Genomic DNA, 20,868 nt, shown 5'->3' on the forward strand with positions numbered 1-20,868 from the left:
CAAGGAATTATATTTCAAATATTTCCAAATAGATAGACAATAATTTGTGGGAAAAAATATGTAATTTTATTATAATGAAGAAAACGTTACAACTATTATAATGAAGCCACCATGATGTTGTAGGTCCCTTTCTATCTATTCTTCATTTCAATGTCTTTCCTTCAAAAGTGTTGATATCAAAGGTTTGATATTTCAACAGAGTTCCACCAAAGCCAAAAGCATTTCTAATATTTTCTAAATAGCCATCTCAATGAGAGATGGTTGTACTTATAAGCCCGGGAAAGGATAAGAGGAGGATAAGGAATGTAGGTTGAGATTAATTTGGGGATGCAAGTCATATCCACACCACTTGGAGGAGATGTCATCCACAAGGCTTCTATTCTAGAAGCTTATTGTACTTTTAAATTTTACCTTTGTTAAAATAATGTCGCAATTTTTGAATGAGAAAAGTGTGATAGTATCACAATCTAGTAAGTATGCAACCTGTGACAATAAGAAGTGTCATGGTTTATTAATGTCTAAGTTACGGCATCCTTTTCAATTAGGATTTTTTAAGGTATTTTCGCGAGATTCTTATCTTCCACAAAAGGTATTTATTCCATCTCCTTCAAGGATAAATGGAAATATGCTTCTAATGACAAAGAATATGGGTACAAAATCAATTTTCATGAATGTGAAAGAATAAAGCGTAACTAAATGTCCCCTAAAGTATGAAGTCGGAAAAGGAATGATGACTGAAGTAATTTATCATCTAAAAAGGCACTAAAACAAGGAATAGAATAGTCAGAAACCTACCAAAAACAATGAATGTGTTTCAGTAAAATAATATAATATGATCATCTCTGAGGTAGGCATTCCCGTAATTAGAATACAAGTGTCCCATATCATATATATGGACATGAAAAGATCCATTTCAAGTGAGGAAGGTCATGGCCAACAAACATACATCATGGATTCATGCCTATATGACTCATTATGAACATAGCCACTAGAAATACATTGTGGATCTATGCAATAATCATAAATACTAAAAATACTTCATTGCAACCTGGATATAATAGACAATATCTAGGGCCTTCATCTCTATCATGACATAGTATGATTCTAACCATCTGAATAAATGTGTTGAATTCGAACATGGTAGAAACTGCTTGATTAATGGTCAATGATGAAGACCATTAACATACATGAAAGAAACCACCAATAATGACAATGGGTTTTAAGTCACTCAAGTACATTATATATGGAGTGTGAATAAATGATCTGAAGTCGAACACCCATAGAATCAATAAATCAAAGGTCAATGATGTAAACCTATTGTCGAAGGAGAAGAAACCTACAATTGAGGCATGCAAGCTCCAAGGTATTGAATGGTTTCTAAATCAACTTCTTAGATAATGTGTTGAATTTGATGGGAAGTGATTTGTGGCAAGAGGGCCTTGATGTATTCCCCATCAACGATACAAAACATGTATAAATATGTGAAGTAGAATAGAACACAAAGTGATTTAGGACTAACTCGGGGATCATTGATGTGGTAGAAGGCTTGAAGATTGTGAAAAAATAGCTAACTTAGGTATAGACAACATGATAAAAGACTTAGGAACTATAAAAAATGGCTAACTTAGTTTGAACTTGAACATATTTATGACTCAACAATTCTCTTAATAACTTTGACTCAAAAGGTTGATCACGGACCAAAGTGTAAGACTTCTTCAAAGGGGTATGACCATGGATTTCCAAACCTTGATGCAAAGAGTGAAAGGGTGTCATGTTCAAGAATGAATTGTTTCCACGTAGAGACACGTAGAGAGAGAGAGAGAGAGAGAGAGAGAGAGAGAGAGAGAGAGAGAGAGAGAGAGAGAGAGAGAGAGAGAGAGAGAGAGAGAGAGAGAGAGAGAGAGAGAGAGAGAGAGAGAGAGAGAGAGAGAGAGAGAGAGAGAGAGAGAGAGAGAGAGAGAGAGAGAGAGAGAGAGAGAGAGAGAGAGAGAGAGAGAGAGAGAGAGAGAGAGAGAGAGAGAGAGAGAGAGAGAGTATATTCCCTCCCTAAAACCTCCCACCAATTCTACCAAGTACCTCTTTATTTTTACACAATTTTGAGGAGGATAACATATGCTCAAAGTATTAGCTCATCCTTTACATGAATCCTAATTACAGATAGGTCTTTACAGAATTACAGATGGGTCCTTTAGAGGAATTGGTTTGGTCCCAATTTACAGATGGGCCTTTCATTGTTCAAGATTTATGAGTCCAATGGAGGCACATATTGATGTCTTTTCATGTGTAAAGAGTTTGAAAAGAAATAAAAATGAAAATCCAAGATGGCATTTTTTTTTAGGTTTGACAAGTCCAAAAATAAGATAAAAGATAACTCGTTCATTTCTTTCAACGTAAAATTTCAACGAGCGTGAAGAAAGTAAAGCTAAATGATTTTTCATATTTAGCGAGTTTAAAAATTTGAAAAAGAAAACTCTAGTAAGGATATTTTAGATAAATTTTATTGTCCAAAAAATAATAAAACTATACTCACACTGAAAATTTATGTTTCATGGTTTAACTTGTAGTTTGCACACACTTAAACAATTAAAATCATCATATATGTCCAAAAAATGTACTAAAAATAGATAAAATAAGGTATATTTATGAAAATTAGATAAAATGGAAAATAAATAATAAAAATATTTAGATTCCCTTTTAAAAATGGTAAAATTCATTTGATTTTTACCATTTGATTTTTACTAACCTCTAGAGTGAAAAAACCCTCATTTCAGCTTGATCTTTAGGAGGTGGTTTCAGGCAAACTAGTGGACGATTTTTGACCTTGTTTCTTCCACATAAGAGCTCTTAAGCCCCTCTTCAATTTGACAATTTTTGTTTTAAGTTTTATTGTTGATTTAATTGATTTTAACCTTCTAATTAAATGGAAATTGCACCCTTCAAGTGATGCACCTTTCACATATCAGGAACTAGGACAGCCTCAAAGTATTGCAAGTCGATAATGGGAAAAGTGCAACATTAATGCACTAACTCTAACTGGATAGGCACGACATCCATGGGAAAAAAATGTTTTTTAGTTTTTGTGTAGGAAAAAGGAATATTTCTTCATGCTACTCAACTAATAATTTTTCCCCTTGATGTTTTCAGGTTATCTGATCAACGAAATGTTGGAGTGGAGGGAAAGAGAGCATGAAGTAGGATATTTAATTGTATCCAATGATAAAAATATATTGCTAGAACTTCATGAATGTGGGTTACTAAAATTATTCTTTATTCCTGGTATGAGAGCTCAATTATAGTTACTGGAGCATTTGGTGAGGATATAAGATCTAGATGAACAACTCTTTCAAGTTGGTGTCAATACCCTTACCATAAATGTGGAAGACACATATTTTATGATGGGGCTCTCGGAAAGAGGAGCTTGCATTTCACTAGTTGATTCTAGGGGAGGTGATGAAACTACTAATGAATATATCATCCAAATTTTCTCTGTAGAAACAAAAAAAATCAGTGGAAATATTTTGATCAAGAATGTAACATATCTTCCACTAAGAATTATTTTATTCATTATCACCTGTATAGTAGGTAGTACATCTCCGCATTTGCCTACCAAAGCACAAATATTATTTGGAATGCATGGAGCCCAAAGTTTTCAACTAATGTGAAGGGATAGCAAAATAGGGGCTTCACTTGGGGGGCCATACCATATCACGTGCATTCATATTGGGGGTTATATATTGAGGAAAAAATGACATAATATATTAAGCATATAATAGGGGGTAAAGGGTTTATATATTGGAAGGTATAAAATTGGAGCTCAAAGTTAATGAAAAATTTTAAAGGGGTATAAAAAATGTTAATGAAAAAATGGATATGTACAATATCTAGTGAAAGTATAGGTTTATGAATTGGGAAGGTGTATTGGGTTCATATGGGTAGAGGGTTAACTGATGTGATTTTTAGAGGTAATTTCCAATAAGTATTCAAATTAGTGGTATTGTTTAGTATTCCATGAACACATGTGATATGTCAGAGGTTAATTGAGTGAAGCTCCAGTGGATATAACTCAACATGAAAGATTAGTTGACCAAGTGCAAGATAGGATGATTGAAACAATTCAGCTATAGGTCCATTTTGGTATACGGTTTCCTGGAAATGTTGCCTCTAATGCACCCTCAAGGGATGGATGTGAATGATGTCCCACCAATATTTCCTTGTATGATGAGATGATTTGACATGATGACATGACATGGAGGCGATCATCAGTCTTCATTTAGTCCTACAGTCTGCAAATGGTTGTTGAACCATTTGATAATGATTGAGGAAAATCCAAATGAAGGCACTAATTTTCAAGGAGATCCAAATATAGCTATTCCTGAGGAGGGTTAGTGGGTTGTATTAGGTAAAAAGGACTTTTTGAATATTTTTAATTTTAGGCATTATTTGTTGTTTGATTTTTTTTTTGTGTTAAGCCTAATATCATTTTACATGCAAATATTGGACTGATTTGACCAGGTGGGATATATCCCATCCATAGGCAAGGCCAATAGGTTGAATTAGGCAATCATGACAGTGAATCTGTAGAGGAGATCCAAGAGGTGGAGAAAAACCTAGAGGGTCTTACTCTAGGTATAATGGACACATGGATCAAGGATATACCTCAGCGATATCAGTGACATATTGTTGGGGTTTCAGAGTGCATGACTTTTCTTCGATGAGTGGCTCAGGCGGTAATATGCTACCATGAGCAACAATCTAGGGATTGATTAAATATACCTCAGCTATATTTTGTTTTATCATCATGTATTTGATAATAAAAGGTGATGAGCCTTGTGTTGTCTCAACACATTTTGTGAAAAATATTTTTGCAAAAACTATTAATGGAAAATGCTTTCTATTTAGCTACTATAGTATTGAATGTGTGAATGTTTGGAATTTATAAATTTCACAAATGTCTATCTAATACATAATCTACTAGATTATCTATTAATGTCTTGACATTTCTTGGAATGTGTTGATATTATAGATAATAAAATTACCTTTTTAAGAGATGAACCCTTATAAATACTCGTAAAATATTAGGACTTCTAACATAATAAACATTACTAAATTGTAGTACTATGAGTTAAGAATCAAGTCTAACAACTAAATGATGAATGCCAAAATAAATGTAATTGGATAATAGTTCGAAAACTACACTCTACTCCATGATATTGTTGGTTGTATGACCAAGGCATATCCCATGTAAACTTACAAACTCATCAGGAGGAATATAGATTTCCCAAGCGGAAAATGCAAGGTTATGAGCACTGCAGGTAGCACCAACAACAAATCCAACATAAGGTAAATGGGATTCTTAAATCTACAATCCAAGCACAACGTAGGATAAGCAGCGAAGGATAGAAACTATTTATAAAAATAAAAAATTTACAACACACCAAAACTATGGTACAACAATACACAAAGTACCCATGTAGAAAAATTCTAGTCATAGTACTTTTTGAGGTAAATCCCATTTTTGGTCTCTCCTAAGGGAATCCAATCATAATCAACTAACACATAGGAACATTTTTCTAATACTCACGTAACAATATAAGGGTTATTCCACATAGGCTTGAATTTACTGGCTCTTGATTTATTATGCTCTTCTTCATACATACAAACCAAGTCACCTTCAACAAAATCTTGAGGTTTAACATTTCTATCATAATGGGCTTTAACATGCTTCTTGTGAGCCTTGTTATCCTAAGCAACATCATGATGAGTTTCATCTAAGCGTGTTAAATACAACAAGTGTTCTTCCTTAACAGAGGTAGCAGGGAGAAATTTGATTGCTAGTTTCAGAGATGGGATCGCGCATTAAATGGGTAAGAAAATTTCCAAGCCATATACAAGCTAAAAAGGCATAAATCGGGTAACTATTTTGGAAGAGGGTCGATATGCCCATAATGCCCAAAAAATCAACAAGTGACAATTTTTTTATGAATCCCTATCATCCGTTGAAACATCATTGTGAGAACTTTATTTATTGCTTCTACTTGGGCATTGGCCTAGGATAATAAGGAGTTGACTTTTCATGGCATAAATCCAACTTGGTAGATAACTTTGACACCATATAATTTTGAAAATTTGAGCCATGGTCAATGATTATGCCATGGGCACACCAAATCTAGCGATAATGAGATTGAATATGAAAATTGCTACAAATATCTCATTATTGGCAAATGTAGGTATCACCTGATCCCGTTTATTTAAATTGTCCATGGAAAAAGTAATGTGCCCATGCCCCCAAGTAGAGTGAGGGTTACATGTCATGAAGTTAATGCCCCATTTAGCAAAAGGGCCAAGGTTAACTATAGGGTACAGAGGAGCTGAAGGTGCATGCATTTTATGGTTGTAAATCTAACACAAATGACATTTTTTGGACTAGGAGAATGCAATCTTTAAAGAGAGAGAGCCAAAAATATACATCACGAAAAATATTTTGGGAAGTCGCATACCCAGACATATGACCACCACATGCTCCAACATGGTAATCATTAAGAGCTCTCTCCACTTCTTCATGAGTTAAACAATGTCAAAGAAATGTATCGACACCCTGACGATAAGGGGTGTCATCAATAATAATGTATTGTTGGGCTTGATATCGAATTCAATGACATTCAATGCATGATAAAGCTTGATGAGTTTTTTGGTTTTTCAGATATACAATGATATCTTCATACCAAGGGTTAGAAGAATTGATTAGGAAAATATATTCATCATGAATAAAATATTTTACCACGATTTTTGTTTCAGTATAGGGAAGGTAACAAATTAATTCAAAAGAAAACTAAAGATTTCTTAGATTTGGTTCTTTTGACTTCCAAATAAAACTCTTGAAGGATGACAATACATTACGATTATTTCCCCCATAGCGCTTTCGTAGTAAGAATGTGTTTCATGGGGTTGCAATAAAAAATAATGATAGTTTTGCACTGTAGAATGTAGTGACAAAAATGTTGAACAACTTGCACAACTACCAATGCTAATCTATCCACATGAGAATAATTTATTTTAGAAATTGTGAGGTTCCTACTAAGATAATAAAACACATTTTCATCATACAAATCATCCGCTTGGACAAGTACCATGGAAATAGTATTGTTTGAAGTAGTTATGTATAAAAAGTAGTCTCGATGATAATCAGGGGATGTAAAGTACGTGAGTCAACAAATTTTTCAAAGCATCAAATGGTTTTTGAGAGGTGTTATCTTGAATAAAGGGAACCCATTTTTTCAACAATTAAGTAAAACCTTTAGTCAGCTCAGCATAGTTGGGCACAAAACAACATAATTTTTTAATGAAATGTTTTTTCGGAAAACAACATATTTTTTTTTCCTTTTCTTGCAAACTTTAGAGTTGGTGCAAAGTAGAAGGAGGATGTAAATTTAAAATGTGCTCAACCTTCAATGGATCAACTCTAATCCCTTTCTTATACATGAAACTTAGGAGACATCCAGATACCATAAGAAATACACATTTATGTGGATTTAAGTGAATATTGTAATGCAGACAATAGAGGAAAATGGCTCTAAATATGTTGGGTGATCTTGACGTCGCATGGGATATGTAGGTAAATAATTAAGACATGGTTGTAAAATATTTTTAATTCAAGGACAAAGAAAGGCAGTTTTGTGTTGATTTTATGAAATTATATTAATTTGATTATAGCTAGAAAATACATCCATGAATGAGAAGAGTTCACTCTCAATGCAATCATCTACAATCTAGCCAATGAAAGTGGTTGGATAATTATCTTTAGGGCAAGCCTTGTTTATATCATTATAATCAACACATACGTAGATCGTTACTACCCTATTTATTTGTGAATGGAAAAATATTGGAAGTCGAATCAGTTAGATGTACAGGATAAATAAAACCCACTTTTATAATTTTTTCAAAACCAGCTTTGATTACAATGAATTTCATGGACGCACTAGACAAATATTTTTCCAAATAGGTTTAACGTGAGGGTATGAATTAATTCCATGAATGATAATCTATGGTTCAATACCAAGAATTTCTTCATAAGGCTCAAATAAAAGCATTGTGGAATTCTTTGAATAGGGTCGTATAGGTTTGAATTTCTTCAGAAAAACAAGAAGCACACATATGAACATTTTCTATGATCCTAGATTTTATCAAAATCTCAATAGGCATGGTTACCGATATTTTTCCTAAATTCCCTTTAGATAGAAAATCATGGACTAAAAAGGGATCTTGTGGGCCACTCACTATCTCAGGTAAAATCAAAGTTTCAAAATTATTTTCAATAGTCTTGAGCTTATGGAGAAAGTAAGAATGATCATGACTATCATCCCATGGTGTTTCTCCTAAAGACATAATCCTCATGATAATTTCATCAGTAGGGAAAATATCATCAAAAGGATCAAGAGATGAAGTGGAAATAAGCCAGAAATATTGAGAACATTGATCTAATAAGAAATTCATTTGGTTGTTGCATTCAATAGAGGCCATATAGGCCAAATATATCACTTCATAAGTAGATTTAATTAGACTAAGTGGAATTTGGTCATCATAACCTTTGTATTAAAATGGACTAGACACTACCCAAGGATTATATGACTCATGTAGTCCATTAGTTTTAGTCGAAAACATATTTTTTGGAGCAATAGCAGGAGAAACATTGGGTGGTGGGAATGGAAAAGTACCCATTAACAATTAATCTTTCAAAAGACCCACACCAACACTCTCATAAGAAAATGAATTTTTACCTATGAAAGGTACATTACCAGTCATATGTGTATTAGAATGATAATAGATGAGTTGGTCTACCATGACTATTTCCCTTGATGGGGGAAATTAAGCACACGAAAAAAAGTAGAAACTACTACAAAGATAGTGTAGGCCTTGCTATGGCCAAGTAAAATGCTATAGTTGAGAGTTCCATCAAAGAATTCTACATTGATAGTTAACGCTTTACCTTCTAATTCAACAGGAAATACATTTAGAATTCCATAGAGTTTATATCCTCTAGGGTAAAAATTTTAAGCTCATTTACATTTTTCGGAATGCACGCGAGCTTGGGGGTAAAGAAAAGAAGTTCAATCGAGCAATTTTTAAGTACTCGATCGAGCTATTTGAGGGCTTAAATATTGCTCAATCAAGAAATAAATCAAACCCTTGATTAAGTTCCTATGTAACTTACAATTACCTAGGTGCTTGATCAAGCAATGTTTTCAAATTTCATGCCAAACTAACTAGGTGTGGAATATTTAAAAATAAGCTTGACCGAGCCCCTTTTTTATATAAGCCCTATTCGCGGTCTGTATAGGCCATTTTTGCATAGACCATGGAGTTTAGAGCTTGACTGAGGATCCAAGAGCTTGACCCAACAACCCAAAAGCTCTACCAAGGATCCAAAAGCTTGACCCAACCACCCAAGCTCGAATGAGGAGCGCATGGACCACACAAAAAACTGAAAATTTCTAGAGATTGAGGTAGGTTTTCTGCCATTGAATGTTTATTCTAATTTTTTTCTTGCAAATCAGGAAATTAATTAATTTTAAATGAAAACCACAACAAAAAACCACCATATGAAAACCACCACATAAAATCACCTTTGAAAACAACAAAAAACTACTAAGAAAACCACGATTGAAAATCACAGAAAACCATTGAAAACCACTAGTGAAAGCCCTATTTTTTAGCACAAATGTTTTTTATAGGTTCAATGCATGGTGAATATTGCATATGGTTTAATGATAGTATCTATATGTTTTGGTAAGTATTTTTTCCATAGCATATATCTCATAAAAACCTTGCTAGGTGTATTACATTGGCCACATTCTCAAAACAATTTAGAGACTTATGATTTCTCTTAGTTATTTGACTTCGAAATTAGGAAAATAATTTCATTGGAAAGGTCTCAATGTAAGGTAAAACCTAAAAAATATGATTTTTTTTTCTAGTGGCCAACAACAACACTTTTTAAATTGTGAACCTTTTCCACCAAACTACTACCTTGAAACTAGTCTTGATCTTGAGAAAGTTATTTCTAAACAATCAAGGGTCAAAACCAAATATACAATATACTATTGAAAACGTATCAAATAACCATACATAATCATTAGGCCAATTTTTTTCTATATTTTATTCAAAATAAAATTTTATAGTGAAGTCATGATTATGAAATTTATCCCCTGGGAGACATGAAAATCATGCACTCTATAGGCTAGGCATATGAAATTGGAATTGGGAAATTAAGGGCTTGTTGGAAATATTGTTCTAAGTATTATAGGTTACAACCATTGATTTTCTAAAAACACACCATTATAGTTTTTATATTTTGTGTAAGACCTAACTCATGTGGACCCCACCTAGTGACTAGTGAAAGGGGTCAACATTAGACGTTTTGCAAACTGTACTCACATATGACTAGATATAACTTGATCAACTTAGGCATGTAGATATAACCACTATGATAACTTGTTACTTTCATTTCAAATGAGCATTTGTTTTTAAAGTGATTATTCATAAAGCTTCATTCCAAAAAAATAACTTTTTCAACACCTGAGAATCTCCAAAAAATAATATTAAGTTAATATTCATTGATCTCTTTTAAAAAATATATTCACATGTAAGTTTAAGATCAAAATCTCATAGGTTCCATATTTTACAACTTCAATATGCTTGGTTTAATGAGAAATTTCAATTATCTCTTATAATTGTATCCATCATTTCTATGGAAACCATAGTGTGTGCATGTACTTTGCATATATTGGTGTTACCATGAATGACCTTCATATGTCCTTAATTGAACTACTAACAATAGTTACAAAATATGCTTTGAGGAATATTATGTATCTTGTACCATGATTTCTTATAAATAACCTTCCCATCACATCTTATGTTCATTACATTCCTACCAATGAGAAGTAAGTTGTGGCCATGGTTCTCCAACATGACAGTATTTAAAAGGAGTAAATTGAAGAAAAACCCCATGATATCATTTTGGTTTATACTTTCCATGCCACTTCTACCATATTTATTGACATTCCTATCCACATGTTGAAGAAAATCTTTGTTAAACATTTTTCCACTACTAAAATTTGAATATATTTCTTTTTATTTAATATTTTCTAACTTATTTTCTAGCCATAACTCATTTAACCTTTTTGTATGGCCTCAACATGCCATGCATGTCACTTGAGTTTGGGTCATTTTCATTATAAAATTTCAATTCTATTTCTTTAAGGGATTCGTTCTTTCTCCAATCTCCTATATCATCATTTACTTGCTTCACTCCCTAAACATTTCCTTGGCACTTAACATTTCAATTTATTGTCCATCAATTTATTTATTGATGGTGTAATAAAAAAACATATAGTTCCACATCCCCAATATTGCATCTTTCACAATTTCTACGTATGTCATCCTTTCAAACACTTTTTTTGTTTGTAAGCTTAGCAGTATCCATTCATGTATAAACAGGCAAGTTACAAATATATGGGTTGTTTAGTGGCCTCAACCTGCCTAGTGGGAAACCAGGTCTGCTAGCCACTGAATCACATTATAAGCCATCCAAAACATAAGTAGTTTAAGTCCTTTTAGCCAAGCCTTATAAGGTTGATATTCTGGAAACCTACTAATAAACAACAGATTGAAAACATAAATGCTACCCAACATAAAGAGCAAAAAATAAGCCAAAATTAAAACTCATAGCTTCGACCCATTAATCATCTGACAATTCCACTAGAGAAGGATATTTAGCACTAGATCCTGGTAATTCAGATTGTGGCAGGCATAGGATATGTTGCACGATACAGCCTAAATGGGAGTTCTGATTCTGCAACTAATGTTGGATAAGCTGGAGCGTGTTTTGAATGTCTTGTAGACTTAGCTTGGCCCTCACTTTGTTTCGTTGTGTTGGTGGTCGTAGCCATTTCTTTGGCCATTATGCACTTCATTTATTAGTAAAAATGAATGGACTATTTGACCGTGGTGCAACCATCACACGTGTAACCAGGGTCTGTGATTAGTTCCCCCAAGTCTTTGACTAGCAATGCAAGCTCAGCTTGCAAATTCAACTCTGCCTCCTAGTTCACAATCAATTGTTTAACCTTGAGCATGGCCTAAAGATTCTCAGATTTTGTTTTTAAACCCATATGCCATGTAGTCCCCTTCCATGCAAACTTCCACAACTCATTCCTCTATCATGTGGTCCTCTGCCGCTCGGTCTGACTGGAAGATGTATCTACATCTTTTCCTTTATCTTCCTGGTGTCTTCTGCCTCTTCCACCTCGACCCAAGACTCCATCACGGAGATGGGACTTCACCATATCTTCCAAGGTCATGCCCCCTTTCTTCACCCTTCTCCCACTTTCGCGCACTCTTTTCCCAACCCACTATACAGAGGCAAGAAGTAAAGACAGTGTAGGTGGACCTAGAATATAATTTGTATAGAGAACCACCCAAAAAACAAGCATTAACTTAATGAATGGCCAGAAAAAAAAAAAAAAAAAAAAAAATGCAACATTGGACAACACTGTGTCCCTTCATAATTCCACCACCCAAGCTAGCAAGGATATATAATTAATAACCCTCCAGAGGTGGGAGGTATCACTAGAATAAAAATGGTGTTCCCCATACCCCCCTAAGCCCTGAGTTCGTAGACATGGCCCTGATCATTTTCCAAAACCCTGCTCTCCACAGGGTTTGCCCTGACAATTCAAGCTTAAATTGGGAAGCCCAGTTATCAACATGCAGAGAAAACATCATGATAAAAATCCAGAAACCAATAAACATGCACATGCAAGAAAGAATATTTCTAAAAAATATAGAAATCGACATTATATAATCAAGAAGGCCTATATTTCCAATGACAGAAACTATGAATTTAACCAGTATTTCCTTTATCCTCCAAGCGCGAAGTTTATCTTGAGTAGTCACCCCCCACCCAAGATATAGGGATAACATTATAACATACCAGTCTTTATATGCCAACCTAGAGCAGAGACAGGCAGCAATTGGGTATTCCTCTCACATTCTCGGTGTCGTGAACCTATAACCAACAAAGTTATGCTCCTTAAGAAGCTTAGGACTCGAGTTTATACACCAAATATATGGTCTTAACTCCACCTTCGCTCCCACTACCTGTAGGTGCCAAGAATTACCAACTTTCACATCGTGGATTTGTAAAGATATGTGACGCTTCATATTATCACAGTGAATACGCATGTGAGGGCTTGGGGGGTACCACCCAATATTCCAAAACAATAAAATTTCTCTCATGTCAATCAAGCTCAAGTGGGCATCCAGCTGTCTCACTCCCCGATCAAGGGGTCATCCTTTCAAACACTTATAAACTAGATTAGCCATGATTTTATTAAAGATGGAATTTAATTTGAGATCAATAGGAGTTGTACCTAGGTTGAGGTGTTTAATTTTGTTGTTATAGACACCCATGGTAACTAGATTATGAATTGAATATTTCTTGTCCAAATTGAGTCTGTATAGGAGGACGTACATAACCACTTGGTTATTATATACTGTTCCCAAATATTAGGAGTATGTTAGCTCCATTTTTCCTCCAAGGCCATATAGCACCAACCCCCTTTGCACCCCCTCCCCCTTCGAGGATAATATGAAAATTAAGCTAACAAATTAGATTCAATTTTCAATAATGTTATTGGTATTTATTAGATATTTTAATGATGATAATATAATATATATTTATTTTTAATATCATGGGTAAGCTAGACCAAATTGATATATGGGACACTTTTCTTGCAGGATAAGGAAACACTCTCCACACTACGATTCGACTGTTAAAACCTAGATCCAGTTAGTGGTGAAATCTCATATCCTAAATCAATTAACAAGAAATCAATAGCCAAGTTATGAAATATGATATCGGTTTGAATTTATTTTATTTTATTTTATTTTTTAATTTTAAAATATTGTGTAGATTATTATCTAAAGAAGGTCATGGAGATATGATTTGGGGAGCTCTGCAAGAGACGACTAGGGTTTCTCTGGAACCCGTGACGGCGCAAACAGCCGACCGAAGACCCTGCAACCATACCTAATCTAAGCTCTGAGAGAACAGAGCACCAGTTCTGCGCCAGTCAGGCGCCATGGAGACAACGCAGGGGGGGGCGTCAGGGCCCTCCCCAATGCAGCAGGAGCAGGATAACGACCTCCTCTTCGGATCGATCAATAGGGAGATCCTGAATAGAGATGGTTCAACGCAGCAAGAGAACAAAAAATCGGGAGATCCGCACAGCCAGGACATCGGACCGCAGGACAAAGGGAAAAAAGACAAGGAGGAAACGCCAAAAGTCACCTCAGCCACCTGCAAACCTGTAGCTGCAGAAAGGCCAAGAATCGAACTTCAAGGTCACCTGGTAAACGCCAGAATTGAGTTCATGAAAGAACACGCCATAATAGGGAAATTTATAGGCTTCTGGCCTACGGAAAGAGCCCTTTATGGATGGATAGCTGCCAAATGGAAACCGAAAGGGGATGTCCTGCTGCAACTAGGACCAAAGGGCTTTTTTACAGTCATTTTCTACTGTGTTGAAGACAAACTCAGAGTACTAGGAACAGGCCCACACTTCTTCAATGCAGCGGGTCTGTACATGCGAGACTGGAAACCCAGATTCAACCCAGACAAGGAAGACCTAACCTGGGCACCAGTATGGATTCGACTATACGGACTCCCTGATGAATATTGGGACGAAGACTCCCTCCGGAGAATTGGAAATGGCGTGGGAGAATACATCAGAACGGCTGAAGAAACCAAATCACGCAGATTCATATCATATGCCCGCATATGCGTCTTCATAAGGCTGAATGAAGCGCTACCAGAGTCGATAACGCTCTCCCATTGGGATGAAGAATGGGTCCAGCCCTTGGACTATGAGCATGTGCCCTTCCGGTGTAGGAGATGCCATGCTCTTGGGCACTTATTTAGGGATTGTCCTCTAAATGCCCCAGATCTGTCTCAGAACCCCTCAGCCAAGCCCAATCAAGACGGGTTCACCAAAGTAACTAGCAGAAGGCGCTCGCACAGGAAAAACGCCAGCGGGCAAAAGTCTCAGCAGAATAACTTCAAAGATCAAGCGTCCAAGAACAGCTTTGAAACCCTCAGTGACATTCCGGAAGACCAGCCCCTGGAAAACCCCAGCAAATCAGATCTCCCATCCTCCTCAAGTCGCCCCCCCCCCTTCCAGCCCCCCTCCCAACTCGAAATCCCCCATTATAATCCCGACCATTCTAACCAGGAACCAGGAGGACCCTGTGAATACCCCTAAGAACATGGAGATAGATGGGAGATTGAAGCCCACTCAGAATTCAGAGACCACACAGGAAGACACCAATGTTGTTGAAATAATGGATGAAGAAGCCGACAATGTAGACCTTCATGGTCTGGATATCAATGAGCTAGAGTTGGCATGCAGGAAAGAAGCATTTGAATCCATAGCTGCAACTGATTTAGAAAAGTTAGAAATAGTCATCTCCAAAGTCTATCAACAACATCAGCTAGGAATTCAAGCCGGAAGCACCTGGGATGGTAGACTGCGTCCAAAAGACTTCAAAAAAAGGGGAAGGAAAACAATTCTTCAACGAACAATAGAGGTTGGCAAAGTCCTAGTGGATTCAGGCCACTATGCGCAGCTTACGAAGTACTTCAGTCCCTCTCAACCCAGTTATCAATGAAGCTCATCTCTTGGAACCTTAGAGGGCTCAACGGCCCAGCAAAATACAGAATGCTCAAAAACATGATCAAGATGGAGAAACCGCAAATATGTTTTTTCCAAGAAACTAAATGCAACAGCATTACTCTGGGTCAAATACTCTCAAAGGCCTGGCCAGGCTGCCATTCAGTGGCCGTGGACGCTACCGGAGCTTCAGGAGGGCTTGCTATAGCCTGGAACACTCAGACCATAGCACTCACTGACTTCCACGCTTCCCATCATCTCATACAAGCTGCCTTTCACATTTTAGGCACAAAGGTCCATGGAAACCTATCCAATGTCTATTTCCCACAGGATGGAGGCAGTAAAAAAGCGCTTCTTGACACCATCGAGGAGCTCAGTATCAACAGACAGTACCCACTCTGGATTGTTGCGGGGGATTTCAATATGATCACCAAGATCGAGGACAAAACAGGAGGAAGAAATAGATTGGAACCTGAAGTGGAACACTTCAAGGATTTCATCCTAAACGCCTCACTCATCGACATGCCCTTCTGCAATGGAACCTACACATGGAGCAATCACAGAAAGGGGAAACATCAGATTGCCTCCAAGCTGGACCGATTTTTTATTTCGGACAACGCAGTGCACATTGGAGGGGATTTCACTGCGGAGATCCTGGCTCACTCAGGGTCGGATCACTGGCCAATAGCCCTGCAATGGCAACGACCAGGGAACAGCACCAGGAAGCCATTTCAATTTGAAAGCTTTTGGCTATCTCACCCGGCATTCAAGGACTTCGTCAAATCTATTTGGGCCTCCTTTGTTCCTCCAGAAGGCACCAAAATGTTCCAACTTCAACAGAAGTTAAGATACTTAAAAGGCCACCTCAAACGCTGGAATAGGGAGACCTTTGGGAATATTTTTGAAGCCCAACAGCAACTCAATCAGGAGCTAAAACTACTCCATCAGACAGTTATCAACACAGGGCACACAGAGGCAACATTGGAACAAGAAAAGCATATTCACAATCAGCTAGAAGAAAGAAGAAAGCAAGAAGAAATCTATTGGAGACAGAAATCGCGGATCAGGTGGCTCAGAGAAGGGGAACGCAACACCAAATTCTTTCATAACACCACAGTGCAAAGAAGAATGCACAACAAGATTTCCTTCATCAAAAATCAGGAAGGAGGGAAAGAGGAGGAGCATGAGAAAATAGAGGAAATCCTCCTTAATCACTTCCAACAGGTTCACCAAGAGCAAATAATGGATCGGAGGGCAGCTATTGAGAAAATCACCGGCAACATTCCCAGGATAATAACAGATGAGCAAAACGACTTGCTCATGAGTCCTATTCTAAGCCAAGAGGTGGATGAAGCCATGGCGCAGCTTAAAGAAGGTAAGGCTCCTGGCCCTGATGGCTTTACCAGTAATTTTTTCCATGCTTTCTGGGATATGATTAAGGAAGAGATCTGGCAAATAGTAGAGGAATCTAGGGCCCTTCGTTGGCTGTTACCCTCACTTAATTCCACCTTCATTACTCTCATTCCCAAAGAAGAGAACCCCACCACCCCTGACAAATTTAGGCCCATTGCCCTCTGCAATGTTCTCTACAAAGTCATTTCCAAAGTCATAGCCAACAGACTCAAGCCCCTTCTTCCTCAGATCATATCACCGGAGCAGTCTGGCTATGTGGAGGGCAGGCAGATCATGGATGGTATAATTCTCTCCCATGAGATCATTCACTCGCTTAAGCTGGATAAACAAGCGGGCATGTTACTCAAGCTCGACCTCTCCAAAGCCTTTGACAAACTCAGTTGGCCTTATATACAGAGCATGCTGAGAGCCTTTGGCTTTAGTGCCACCTGGGTAAGATGGATAATGAGCCTCATCTCCTCCTCCCACTTTTCCATCCTTGTCAATGGGCTGCCCTCTCGTCCCTTTAAACCCTCCAGGGGCATTAGGCAAGGGGATCCCTTATCCCCCTTCTTATTTGTGATCATGGCGGAAGGTTTAGGAAGGCACATCAAGCAGGCTCTGCAATCTAATCAACTTCGGGGAATCTCCATTCATAACTCCCCAGCCTCCTCCCATCAGCAATTTGTAGATGACACTATGCTTTATGGATATCCCTCTGCTCAGGAAGCCTCTTGTCTGAAATCCTTGCTCAATGACTTCTCTAGAGCCTCAGGAACCCAGATCAATAATACCAAATCCCACATTTTTTTCTTCCACACCCCACCCTCTGTAAAACGGGCTGTCTCTCGCATATTGGGTTTTCAATCTGCTTCTCTCCCCTCCACATACCTAGGGGCGCCTCTCACTGCTTCAGCCATAAAACAACCAGCTTGGCGTGGACTCATTGAAAAATTGGAATTCAAACTTAACCTATGGACGCACCGCTCCCTTAACCTGGCAAGTAGGGCTGTGCTCCTAAAATCCATCCTTCAAGCCATGCCCCTCTATCTGTTTTCCATCCTAACCGCTCCAAAGTGGGTTTTAAAAAGTCTAAGAAACCTGCAGCGCAACTTTCTTTGGGGAAGTTCAGCCACTAATCGCAAATGGGCACTAGTAAAATGGGACACTACATGCAAGCCCAAGCACAAAGGCGGTATTGGTATCCGAGATCCTGAGCACAGTAACATCATCATGACCGCCAAAATTTGGTGGCAATGGCTGACAAATCCGGACAAACCATGGGCCAAAGTATGGATAGCCAAATACACCAACAACATGCCCCAAGCAGAGCTTATTAGATTTACGCCTACAAGCACAGGTTCACTCATTTGGAATGCGGCAAAACTTCATCACCAGCTGGTTCAGAAACACAGCTTCTGGGAAATAAGAAATGGACATAGTGCTAGATTTTGGAACGACGCTTGGAATCAGCTACCTAAACTCTCAACTGTTCTTCCGGCAACCTTAATCCCAGGCCGACAGGAGCAGCAGCAAGCCAAAGTTCATCAATTCTGGAGTCCGGAATCGGGAACGGGCTTCAGGAAATGGCAACCAAGTAATCATATATCCAACACCAGCAGTACCCAGGAAGCAGCAGCTCTTGAAAGCGAATTAAAAAAGAGGAGCATCAGGTACAACAACAGTGAGGACATTCTCAGATGGGGCTATCTTCCCAAAGGTTCTTACTCCACTTCTGAAGCCTATAATCTATTAGAAGGTGCCACCACCATTCCGGATCCTCTCTGGGCAAGAATATGGAGCTTCAAAACCTGGCCCAAAATAACTCACTTTCTTTGGATGGTGGGGCATAAAAAGATTCTTACATGGGATAAACTGCAGAAGCGCAACTTCCAAGGACCATCTTTATGCCACAACTGCTATCAGAATGAAGAAACCTTGCAGCATCTACTGGATACTTGTCCGCTTGCTACTCAGATGTGGGAGAAGGTAGAATTCAGAAGTCAAAGACGATGCAGAGAGGTGGGAGGCATAATAGACACCATACGGCAATGGCCGAAAAGCCCCTACAACAGTGAGCTGCTCAACCACCTGTGGAACATAATCCCAGGTATTCTGCTGTGGAACATATGGAAGGAAAGGAATAGGCGCATATTCAAAAACCTTAGCTCGAATAAGGAGGACATATGGAACAGAGTGCACGCCAACATCCAAGAAACCATGCTATTGAAGACTTGGACTCAACAGGATCTCCCCACTGAAGATAATGAGAAAAATATCCTAAACAACTGGGGATTGCAAATGCCACAGGAACCAACCACACAGCAGACAACAAATTGCAAAGGCAAGGAGGATGGAAACTGGGAAGCTCCACCTATGCACTCATACAAGCTCAACTTTGATGGAGCTTCTAAAGGTAATCCGGGTATTGCAGGATTTGGAGGAATCATCAGGGATCACCAAGGAATCCTGCAACAGATTTACTTTGGCAACCTAGGCTGGGACACCAACAACTCAGCAGAGCTGGAAGGTATGTGGCAAGGATTACTTACAGCTAGACGACACAATCTTCAACCGTTAATTGTGGAAGGAGACTCTCAAATTCTCATAAACATGGCCACTCGCATTCAGAGTGGGTCGCAAGCCAGGAAGGTAGCCAACAGCTGGAGATTGGAGGCCAGGCTCAGCTGCATGGCTGAGGAAATATGCAACTACAATGCCATCTCTTTTCATCACACTAAAAGAGAGGGTAATAAGATAGCCGATCTTCTTGCTAATATAGGGGTAGACTCAGACCAGCCCTTCCTTGAGGGACACCTGAACATCATTCCCAGCAATCAACTCAAGCAGGAATGTGAGAGTCTCATCCTCAGGGACAATGAAACCCCGGATGCGGGTGTCGGATCAAGAAGGACGGGCATGCCACATGCTACGCATGGGCTGCCTCGTGTAAATCCCACGGCTCCCCGAAGAAGGCCGTCATATGGCAATTGAACCCCCCAAACTGTTAATGCATTTAATGGCGGAGAGGAGAGGTAGATGGAGGAGCAGGGCGAAGTTAATGAGCGCCTGCAACGAGGGAATGGAGAAGAATATTACAGGCTCGATGGGTCGAGCAGGGTATTATGGTCTGAGGAGAGCTGGGGGGCGCGGAAGCACAGCGAGCTTCAGCCGAGGACGTTTTCATCACCCTGCGGCCTGGAAACTAGTCTCTGCCGCCATTCTGGTTGCTGGGTTGGAAGGAGAGGGCAATTCGCGAATTTGCAGCGACAATTCTGGAAATGGAATGGTCGGCTATCAAGGGAAGGAAGTCAAGGTGAAAGATGGGCAACTGAAAGCGAATTGGAAGGAAATTGCTTCTGCTACCAATTTCAAGCTCACCCTCGAGCATACAGAGGAAGCATTAGACTTACCATGGTTAAATTTCGCGAACGACAACCATGCAGAAGGGGTCCATCGAGAGGGTCTTCCTCACGAACCCCTGCAGCAGATGAGCATCACCACTGTTGCTGCTGCTATTGTCACAGGAGAGCTCGAGCAATCCCGCTACCCATTAGACAATTTGTGGAGGTCGGGAGTTCCAGTGAAGGGAAACCGGAGCTTCCTTCCTTCGGCTCTGTGGTATTCACCCTGCCAAGCACTGAGGACAGCGCAGGCGTTAATGCCCACATCTCAATCCTGTTTACCAAAATTCCGGAAGGCGGTGAGGATGAAAACCCCCAGGACCCGCAGGAGAAGCAATTGGAAGGCC

General features: G+C 38.6%; 1 protein-coding gene across 1 annotated transcript; it reads left to right on the forward strand.

Moving 5' to 3' along the window:
- Nucleotides 1-15,794: 15,794 nt before the first annotated feature.
- Nucleotides 15,795-20,111, forward strand: LOC149228294 (uncharacterized). The gene is made up of 2 exons (XM_089380729.1): nt 15,795-16,700; nt 16,887-20,111. The coding sequence occupies exons 1-2, from the start codon at nt 15,795-15,797 to the stop codon at nt 20,109-20,111; spliced, it is 4,131 nt and encodes a 1,376-aa protein (XP_089236855.1).
- The last annotated feature ends 757 nt before the right edge of the window (nt 20,112-20,868 follow it).

This window comes from Pinus tabuliformis, chromosome J (assembly GCF_031772625.1).
Source record: "Pinus tabuliformis cultivar Carrire ecotype Pingquan chromosome J, CPIR1, whole genome shotgun sequence".
Classification (NCBI taxonomy): Eukaryota; Viridiplantae; Streptophyta; class Pinopsida; order Pinales; family Pinaceae; genus Pinus; species Pinus tabuliformis.

Bases quoted from the DNA above. Each gene is read 5' to 3' on its own strand.
- LOC149228294 (XM_089380729.1), top strand. From the start codon at position 15,795: ATGGAGAAACCGCAAATATGTTTTTTCCAAGAAACTAAATGCAACAGC. The intron at 16,701-16,886 runs GCAACATTGGAA...ATCAAAAATCAG, and splicing joins TCAACACAGGGCACACAGAG to GAAGGAGGGAAAGAGGAGGA.